At 52.6% G+C, this 10,472-nt stretch overlaps 1 protein-coding gene across 1 annotated transcript in view; it reads left to right on the forward strand.

The window, feature by feature from the left end:
- Positions 1-9,787, forward strand: part of pde6a (phosphodiesterase 6A, cGMP-specific, rod, alpha) — a 16,564-nt gene extending 6,777 nt beyond the window's left edge. Inside the window, 16 exon segments of the mRNA XM_057043476.1 lie at positions 385-432; positions 969-1,118; positions 1,374-1,517; positions 1,757-1,822; positions 1,912-2,058; positions 2,139-2,246; positions 2,327-2,436; positions 4,004-4,047; positions 4,050-4,090; positions 5,413-5,513; positions 5,761-5,868; positions 5,939-6,002; positions 6,694-6,768; positions 7,325-7,408; positions 7,636-7,804; positions 8,851-9,787. Coding sequence (XP_056899456.1) covers positions 385-432; positions 969-1,118; positions 1,374-1,517; positions 1,757-1,822; positions 1,912-2,058; positions 2,139-2,246; positions 2,327-2,436; positions 4,004-4,047; positions 4,050-4,090; positions 5,413-5,513; positions 5,761-5,868; positions 5,939-6,002; positions 6,694-6,768; positions 7,325-7,408; positions 7,636-7,804; positions 8,851-8,894 — 1,503 coding nt within the window. The 3' untranslated portion in view covers positions 8,895-9,787.
- The last annotated feature ends 685 nt before the right edge of the window (positions 9,788-10,472 follow it).

Consider the following 10,472-nt stretch of genomic DNA (forward strand, 5'->3'; position numbering starts at 1 on the left):
TCTCTAGACGGCAGTATTTCTTCTCAAAGCCGGGGACTCAAGCTTGGAGCTAAGAAAAGTTCTTCTCCTCATTCTTCACCCTCACATTTGGAGAACATCTTGTTCCTGCTGATCTGGGGTCAGCACCCTTATTCCACAGTGGTCTGGTGGAAATGGAAGGTGCTCACGCAGCTTTGTAATTAATCATCAGGTTTTCCCCAGACCAGCGATTCTGCCGTCGCTCCTCCATCCGTCCACCTTCTCCTCCTTCAGCCGTCCTCCTCTTTTGTCTTCTCATGACCTTTGAGCAGTTTTCCACTGTGTTTTTGTTCATCCTTCTCACAGATAAACTCTTCCAACCATTTTCCTGTCTCCCTTCTTGTCTTCGTTCCTCTGTTTCCACAGATCTGCAACATCATGAACGCAGCAGAAGATGAATTTTTCAGCTTCCAGGTAGGAAAGTTGCTGCTCTGGGGTCGTGACAGGAGCCTCAGGAATCCCTGGGTCCACCTCTGTGGTGTAGCTCCATAATGATCGGGAGGCTTCCTTTACTTAGTGTCTAACCTTTACATTCATTCTGCCGCTTTGATGTTGCTTTAATGTTCCACACCGTAGTTTCCAGTGTTATCAAGCTGCTCGACATGTTTCCAGACTTTTGTGAGTGCTGACAGGAAGTGAGAGGAGAGCCAGCTGCTTTGTTCTAAACCTTTGTACTGAAGCTAAAGCTAAAGCAGAGCCGCCATTCATCAAACTGACAGTTTCAGACACGAACAAGTGCTGCCAGGATGTTCTGACTTTAAGGACAATGTGCAGCTGAATTATTGATTCACTCACATTTTCCAGGGATGTAGAAGGTCATATCCCATTTCTGTAGAATGTCTGCTTCACAAATGTAGAGAAACCTGAGATTAAAGACTGTGTGTGTGTGTGTGTGTGTGTGGTGTGTGTGTGTGTGTGTGTGTGTTGTGTGTGTGTGTGTGCGCGCGCAGAAAGAACCTCTCGATGAATCTGGGTGGGTCGTTAAGAACGTCCTGTCATTGCCCATCGTCAATAAGAAAGAAGAGATAGTGGGCGTGGCCACGTTCTACAACAGGAAGGATGGAAAACCCTTTGATGAAATGGATGAAACATTGATGGAGGTACAGGCTGTGTGAGTGTGAGTGTGTGTGAGTGTGTGTGTGAGTGTGTGTGTGTGTGCGCGTGTGTGTGTGTGAGTGTGTGAGTGTGTGTGTGTGTGTGGTTTAGGTCATTAGGTCTCAGCAGTGATGCATCACTTATACCTGTGAAACTGAAAGTCAAACATACTTTGATTCTAAATGATGTTTGGGAGATGTTGTTTGCTCGGCTTTCTTAACAGGATGTTTGTGTTTCCCTCACACACACTTCCTGTTCAGTCTCTGACTCAGTTCCTGGGCTGGTCGATGCTCAACCCCGACACCTACGACAAGATGAACAAGCTGGAGAACCGGAAGGACATCTTTCAGGACATGGTGATGTACCACGTCAAGTGCAGGAAGGACGAAATCCAGAACGTTCTGGTCAGTGTTCCACATGTTGGAAGGTTCTTTTCACTCAACTCTGATCTTTTACCGGATGATGATGATGATGCTGATGATGATTAGAAGCAAACCAGCAGCAGCTTCTCTAAACTCACACAAGCTGCCAAACGTTCAAACGTTCGTGTGTGTGTGTGTGTGTGTGTGTGTGTGTGTGTGTGTGTGTGTGTTGTGTGTGTGTGTGTGTGTGTTGTGTGTGTGTGTGTCTCCATGCCCTACAGAACACCAGAGAGAGATGGGGGAAGGAACCTGATGAGTGTGAGGAGGAGGAGCTGCAGGAGATCCTGGTAACCTGGAACACCAAATCAGCTTCGGGATGAGTGAGGACGGGTCGAGTTTTCAGAACAATGAGGATTTCTTCTGTCTCCATCTGCAGTCGGAGGTTCTACCGAGCTCCAAAAAGTCGGAGATCTTCGAGTTTCACTTCTGTGACTTTGAGCACAGTGAACTCGACCTGGTGAAATGTGGCATCAAGATGTACTACGAACTGAAGGTGGTGGACAAGTTTCACATCCCCAGAGAGGTGGGTCAGAACCGGACCTGCTTTGGGTTAGGGTTAGCTGAGGCACTAAGCTGAGTCCACCACGTGTTCCCCGACCATAGGTGCTGGTGAGGTTCATGTACTCCCTCAGTAAAGGCTACAGAAGGATCACCTACCACAACTGGAGACACGGCTTCAATGTGGGGCAGACCATGTTCACCCTGCTGATGGTCAGGCTTCCTCCGTCCGTGCTCCTCTCCATCGGTCACCTGCGCATCGCCTCTGCTCAGCTCTGTGCTTCCATCTTCAGACAGGTGACCTGAAGCGGTACTACACCGACCTGGAGTGCATGGCCATGGTGACCGCTGGCTTCTGCCACGATATTGACCACAGAGGAACCAACAACCTTTACCAGATGAAGTAAGAAGACTGAATCCATACGGACCGTCCTAACTGCTGCAGGTTCCTCGACCCCGTAACTCTGTCGCTCCCCTTTAGTTTCAATTCTACGGCTTCTTAAACGTGTGAAATCTGAATTAGAAACAAGCAGCAGATCGAGTATTTCACTCTTGAATTAGATAAAGATGGTGGACCTTCACCCCTACAGACAGTATTAAAGACTGTCTGGAGGTGTGGACCTTCACTCCTACAGACAGTATTAAAGACTGTCTGGAGGTGTGGACCTTCACTCCTACAGACAGTATTAAAGACTGTCTGGAGGTGTGGACCTTCACTCACTCCTACAGACAGTATTAAAGACTGTCTGGAGGTGTGGACCTTCACTCCTACAGACAGTATTAAAGACTGTCTGGAGGTGTGGACCTTCACCCCTACAGACAGTATTAAAGACTGTCTGGAGGTGTGGACCTTCACCCCTACAGACAGTATTAAAGTCTGTCTGGAGGTGTGGACCTTCACCCCTAGACAGTATTAAAGACTGTCTGGAGGTGTGGACCTTCACCCCTACAGACAGTATTAAAGACTGTCTGGAGGTGTGGACCTTCACCCCTACAGACAGTATTAAAGACTGTCTGGAGGTGTGGACCTTCACCCCTACAGACAGTATTAAAGTCTGTCTGGAGGTGTGGACCTTCACCCCTACAGACAGTATAAAAGACTGTCTGGAGGTGTGGACCTTCACCCCTACAGACAGTATTAAAGTCTGTCTGGAGGTGTGGACCTTCACCCCTACAGACAGTATAAAAGACTGTCTGGAGGTGTGGACCTTCACCCCTACAGACAGTATTAAAGTCTGTCTGGAGGTGTGGACCTTCACCCCTACAGACAGTATTAAAGACTGTCTGGAGGTGTGGACCTTCACCCCTACAGACAGTATTAAAGACTGTCTGGAGGTGTGGACCTTCACACCTCCAGACAGTATTAAAGTCTGTCTGGAGGTGTGGACCTTCACTCCTACAGACAGGATTAAAGACTGTCTGGAGGTGTGGACCTTCACCCCTACAGACAGGATTAAAGACTGTCTGGAGGTGTGGACCTTCACTCCTCCAGACAGTCTTTTCTACACACTCACTTGAGAGGAGCTCATCAGTTGTGGGTGTTGCTGTGAATGTGGAGTTGTGTCACGTCTGTGTCTCCATGTGTGTCGGCTTTAATGACACTGGTGATTCGTCAGTGTGACATGAGCAGATCTTCCAGGTTTGCTGAATGACAACAGACGTTTTTCTGACGTCAGTGACCAGGTCCTAAAACACAACCTAAAACCTCCCCAACCTGAACAGGGAGAAAAACCTTAAAATCAGTTGGATTTTGTTTAATTTCTGTTCTGACCCGGTTTGTAGTGTGAAACCAGATGTCAGATCACTGGTCATACAGGTGACTCATAGAGGACCAGAAACACCTCCACCTGCTGGTGCCTGGCCCCCCCACCCCCCCCTAACCAACATGTGTGTGTGTTGTGTGTGTGTGTGTGTGTTGTGTTGTGTGTGTGTTGTGTGTGTGGTGTGTGTGTGTGTGTGTGTGTTTCCAGGTCTGGTAATCCTCTAGCAAAGCTGCATGGTTCCTCCATCCTGGAGAGCACCATCTGGAGTTTGGCAAGACTCTGCTGAGAGATGAAGTATGTTTTCAGTGTGTGTGTGTGTGCTACATTAAGTATTACCAATCAGGCAGCCTCGTTGATCCCTCTCCTCTCCTCCCCTCTCCTCTCCTCCTCTCCTCTCCTCCTATCCTCTCCTCCTCTCCTCTCCTCTCCTCTCCCCTCCTCCCTCTCCTCTCCTCCCCTCCCCTCCCCTTCCCTCCTCTCCCTCCTCCTCCTCTCCTCTCCTCTCCTCTCCTCCCTCTCCTCTCCTCTCCTCTCCTCTTCCTCTCTCCTCCTCCTCTCCTCTTCCTCTCCTCTCCTCTCCTCTCTCCTCCTCCCCCCTCCCCTCCTCTCTCTCCTCTCCTCTCCTCTCCTCTCCTCTCCTCTCCTCTCCTTCCCCCCTCCTCTCCTCTCCTCTCCTCCCCCCTCCTCTCCTCTCCTCTCCTCTCCTCTCCTCTCTTCTCCTCTCCCTCCCCTCCCCTCCTCTCTCTCTCCTCTCCTCTCGTCCTCCTCCTCCTCCCCTCCCCTCCCCTCCTCTCTCCCCTCCCCTCCTCTCCTCTCCTCTCCTCGTCCCCTCGCCCTCCCCCTCCCCTCCTTCCTCTCCTCCTCTCCCTCCCCTCCTCATCCTCTCCTCTCCTCTCCCCTCCTCCCCTCCTCTCCTCCTCCTCTCCCTCCCCTCCCCTCCTCTCCTCTCCTCCTCCTCTCCTCCCCTCCTCCCCCCTCCTCTCCTCTCCTTTCCTCCTCCTCTCCTCCTTCCTCCCAGGTTATCCTCTCCTCTCCTCTTCCTCTCTTTCTTCCTCCCTCTCCTCTCCTCTCCTCGATCCTCACTTCCTCCCTCCCCTCCCCTCCCACCCCGTCCCCTCCCCTCTCGCCTCCTCCCCTCCTCCCCTCTCCCTCCCCGTCCCGCCTCCCCTCGCCCTCCCCTCCCCTCGCCTCTCCTCTCCTCCCCTCCCCTCGCCCTTGCTGCCCTCGCCCTCCCCTCCCCCTCGCCCCTCCTCTCCTCTCCTCTCCTCGTCCTCTCGCTCTCCCTCTCCTCCGCCTTCCCCTCCCCTCCCCTCCCCTCCTCTCACCTGCCTGCTCCCTCTCGCTCCTCTCCCCCCCCCTCATCTCCGGGTCCCCCTCCTCTGTCTCTCCTCTCCTCTCCCTCTCCTTCTCCTCTGCTGGGCCCTCCCCTCCTCCCTCTCCTCTCCTCTCCTCTCGCCCTCCCCTGCCTCGTCCTCTCTCTCTCCTCTCCTCTCCTCTCCTGCTCCTCTGTCTCCTCTCCTCTCCCTCTCGGCTCTCCTCTCCTCCCACTCCGCCTCCTCTCCTCTCCTCTCCGTCCTCCCCTCCCTCCATCCCGTCCTCTCCTCCTCCTCCTCCCGTCACTGAATATCTACCAGAATCTCAACAGACGTCAGCACGACACCGTCCTGCACCTCATGGACATCGCCATCATCGCCACCGACCTGGCGCTCTACTTTAAGTCAGTATTGGCAGCACGAGGTCACGAGGACACAGGGTCACGAGGTCACGAGGACACGAGGTCACGAGGACACGAGGACACGAGGTCACGAGGACACAGGGTCACGAGGTCACGAGGACACGAGGTCACGAGGACACGAGGACACAGGGCCTCTGGGTGACCTTGACCTCTGACCCCTGCGTCATCATTTCATGTGGTTCAGTGTCAGATCGTTGCAGGTCTCAGGTCTCACTTCCTGTCTGAGCAGAAAGAGGACGATGTTCCAGAAGATCGTGGACCAGTCGAAGACGTACGAGAGCTGGAACGACTGGACCAAGTACATGATGCTGGAGACCACACGCAAAGAGATCGTCATGTAGGTTCCCCAGAACATTCCGGCTGCAGCGGCTCCTCCAGCCGTGTGACGTCGGCCGTGTTGTCTGCAGGGCCATGATGATGACGGCGTGCGACCTGTCCGCCATCGCCAAACCCTGGGAGATCCAGAGCAAGGTACCGTCAACAGCCGCTGCTCCCCGATGCTCCTAACAGTCCCTGGTGGGGACGGTCCTGCAGCAGGAAGTGAGGCGCTGGGGCGGCGCTGCGGGGCGGGGCGGGGCGGGGCGGCGCTGCGGGGCGGGGCGGGGCGCCGGTGATGAGGGCGTTGCCAGGTCTCTCCGCAGCGCTCGGCGCCGCCTCGACGGCCTCGTGCATCAGAAGTCTGTGTTCCTCATCCCCTCATCAGCCTCTGACAGGCTCGGCCTTTTACTCCAGCGAACCCTGTTATGTGCACGTCGCGTCAAGGCTGCATGCAGAGATATATGAGGGGGCGGGACCGGAGGGGGCGGGGCATGCGGGGCAGAGTCTGGGGGCGGGGCCTGCGGGGGCGGGGCCTGCGGGGCCTGAGGGGCGGGGCCTGCGGCACATCATCATCAAGGCTGAAACTGCTTCTAAACCCTCCGTTATGTGACCCAGCGAAGGTTTTCAGGTTTTCAGGTTTTCAGAAAAGATTCTCTGCTCTGAAACAGAAAATTGGTCCCTCAAAACGATTCTGAGCAGCAGGAAACTGGAGAAACTTCTTAGTTCATCCTCATTTGTTTCAGTCCAGTCTCCTCTGGAACCTTCATCTTCATCACCTTCAGCTGCTGTGGACGTTCATGGTCCTCACACAGGTCCTGTGAGCTGATCTTTGTCTCGCCTGCAGGTGGCGCTGTCTGTGGCGGCAGAGTTCTGGGAGCAGGGCGACCTGGAGCGGACGGTCCTGGAGCAACAGCCCATCGTAAGAACGCGCTGAAGCTTTCAGAGCTGCTCACTGGTGTAAATGACGAGCTCCTCACCTGCTGTGGGTCAATCAAGGGGATACGATCTCCTCTAAATGAACCAGCTAACGAGCGTCATTGGCCAAATATGAAGTTATTTCTCTATACATCAGCGTTTGGTGCTGTTGGAGCAGGAATACTGAAGAACCACACTCACACACTCACACACCACACACACACACACACACACACACCATTTGAGGAGGTGCTGTACAGGCCATCAGGAGGAGCCTGATGGGGTGCTGCAGCCCCCCCAGCTGGAACCAACGGCCTCTGAATTTATCATCTGTGTCAGCGGGGAGAACCTTCTCAGCTGGACCAGGCCGTTGGTTCCCACCAGAGGTTCCTGCTGAGGCTGATGAGGAACTCTGGCTGCAGCACATGAACACAACGACCATCGGAGATGCTCGCTTGTCCTGCAGCTCTGATTCAGAGTCTGTCGCGTGTCCAGGAAGTCCTTCGTGTCCACTTCCTGTCTGCCCTTGTGTGTAAATATTTTTGTCCTGTCACCTACAGCCCATGATGGACAGGAACAAAGCAGATGACCTCCCCAAGCTGCAGTGTGGCTTCATCGACTTTGTCTGCGCGTTTGTGTACAAGGTCAGACACACACACACACACACACTCACACACACACACACAGTCACACACACACACCACACTCACACACACCACACACACACACACACTCACACACTCACACTCACACACTCACACACACCACACACACTCACACACTCACACACACCTGCCACACCTCCATCTTTACCTTCTTATTTAAATGTTGGATTGGTCCTGATGGTTCTGGTTCTGGTTCTGCTCCTCAGGAGTTCAGTCGCTTCCATGTGGAGATCACGCCCATGCTGGACCGCCTCCTGAACAACAGGAAAGAGTGGAACGCTCTGAAGGAGGTGCACGAGGCTAAAATGGCTGCTCTGGAGGAGGAGAAGAAGGCCAGGGAGGAGGAGGCCCAGAAGGCTGCAGCGGCCCGACAGGGTGGGTTCCTCCCCTGGAGCTGCTCAGGCTGGAGCCTCCACAGCATGAGGCCCTAACCTCTCCTGTGTCTGCCTGCTTCCTGCCTGCCTGCCTTCCTTCCTTCCTTCCTTCCTTCCTTCCTTCCTTCCTTCCTTCCTTCCTTCCTTCCTTTACTTCCTTCCTTTCCTTCCTTCCTTCTTCCTTCCTTCCTTCCTTCCTCCTTCCGTCCTTCCTTCCTTCCTTCCTCCTTCCTTCCTTCCTTCCTTCCTTCCTTCCTTCCTTCTTCCTTCCTTCCTTCCTTCCTTCCTTCCTTCCTTCCGTCCGTCCTTCCTCCTTCCTTCCTCCTTCCTTCCGTCCGTCCTTCCTTCCTTCCTTCCTTCCTTCCTTCCTCCGTCCTTCCTTCCTTCCGTCCTTCCTCCTTCCTTCCTTCCTTCCTTCCTTCCTTCCTTCCGTCCGTCCTTCCTTCCTTCCTTCCTTCCTTCCTTCCGTCCGTCCTTCCTTCCTTCCTCCTTCCTTCCTTCCTTTACTTCCTTCCTTCCGTCCTTCCTTCCTTCCTTCCTTTACTTCCTTCCTTCCTTCCGTCCTTCCTTCCTCCTTCCTTTACTTCCTTCCTTCCTTCCGTCCGTCCTTCCTCCTTCCTTCCTTCCTTCCTTCTCCTTCCTTTACTTCCTTCCTTCCTTCCGTCCTTCCTTCCTTCCTTCCTTTACTTCCTTCCTTCCTTCCTTTACTTCCTTCCTTTACTTCCTTCCTTTACTTCCTTCCTTCCTTCCTTCCTTCCTTCCTTCCTTTATTTCCTTCCTTCCTTCCTTTATTTCCTTCCTTCCTTCCTTCCTTCCTTCCTTCCTTCCTTCCTTCCTTTATTTCCTTCCTTCCTTCCTTCCTTCCTTTATTTCCTTCCTTCCTTCCTTCCGTCCTTCCTTCCTTCCTTCCTTCCTTCCTTACTTACTTACTTACTTACTTCCTTACTTCCTTCCGTCCTTCCTTTACTTCCTTCCTTTACTTCCTTCCTTTACTTCCTTCCTTTACTTCCTTCCTTCCTTCCTTCCTTCCTTCCTTCCCTCTTGCAGCCAGTGCTGCTCAGTCACAGTCCAAGACTTGTGCTGTGAGCTAGAGACGCAGCACCAGCACCAGCTCTGATGATGATCCAGTCCTGATGATGATCCAGTCCTGATGATGATCCAGCCCTGATGATGATCCAGCCCTGATGATGATCCAGCCCTGATGATGATCCAGTCCTGATGATGATCCAGCCCTGATGATGATCCAGCCCTGATGATGATCCAGTCCTGATGATGATCCAGTCCTGATGATGATCCAGTCCTGATGATGATCCAGCCCTGATTATGATCCAGTCCTGATGATGATCCAGTCCTGATGATGATCCAGTCCTGATTATGATCCAGTCCTGATGATGATCCAGCCCTGATGATGATCCAGTCCTGATGATGATCCAGCCCTGATGATGATCCAGCCCTGATGATGATCCAGTCCTGATTATGATCCAGCCCTGATGATGATCCAGCCCTGATTATGATCCAGTCCTGATGATGATCCAGCCCTGATGATGATCCAGTCCTGATGATGATCCAGGAAACATCGACACCAGTTCATCTCCTCTTCTTGTTGCTTTTCTTCTTCTCTGCTTCCTTAGCTGTTTGCTTGATGTTGAAACATGAGTCAGGATTCAAAGCTGCATTTCCAGTTCAAATATTATAGATTAAAATCACAGCAGACGGGAACAGAATTATAGGATATTTAAAGAAAAGAAAGTTGTGTTAGTTTCAAAAAGTGGATCCAGTCTGAGGTCCCGGAACCTCCTGTCTGAGGTCCCAGAACCTCCTGTGTGAGGTCCCGGAACCTCCTGTCTGAGGTCCCGGAACCTCCTGTGTGAGGTCCCGGAACCTCCGGTCTGAGGTCCCGGAACCTCCGGTCTGGTTCTTTAGGCTTTGGCTTGTGTCACCTGTGTCCTCTGGTGAACTCCTCTAATAAAGTGACCCTGCAGTGCTTCATGTCCAACACTTTTATTTTCTCCTCCAATCAACGGGAGGCTCGGCTCCTCTGTCCCCCCCAGCCTGGCTCCAGCAGGGGGCGCACCAGCGTGACACAGCTAGAGGTAAGATCTTAAGACCGAGCCCGAGTCCGAGCCCGACCCAACCCGAAATTCGGGTCGGGCTCGGGCTTAAAATGCGTAAAATGTCAATCATTACGTTCGGGTCGGGTCGGGCCGGGCTTCTCTCTCTCGCTGACTTTTTTTTTAATAATATTTTGTTTATAAAAATATACACTAAAACGATGTGTGGATACTAAACTAAGGATACTTATTATAAATAAATAATTTGGATAAAACAGAGAAGGCGCTGTATGCTAATTGCTATTTAACTACTAACAGAGCCAGACCATGCCGTGCGCACGTGAACGCCGCGGTCCCGCCCTCTTTTTAATTTTCCATCCATCCATCTGAGGGTTTATTTATTTCCCTTATTTCACAGGAATAACACACACTTTAACACCCGAGGTGACCGCTCTGGACCACCTACCTCAGCGGGTCTGACTTCTCAACAGCAGCTGGTCCAGAAACATGTATGAATGGATTCATCCGTGCGCGCAGTCTCCAGCGGAGGATTTTTCAAGTCTGTTTGTTTCCTCCGCCTTTAGTAACGAAGACTATAGTGAACCTGCTACGCCCTGG

Source organism: Takifugu flavidus, chromosome 9 (genome assembly GCF_003711565.1).
Source record: "Takifugu flavidus isolate HTHZ2018 chromosome 9, ASM371156v2, whole genome shotgun sequence".
Lineage (NCBI taxonomy): Eukaryota > Metazoa > Chordata > Actinopteri > Tetraodontiformes > Tetraodontidae > Takifugu > Takifugu flavidus.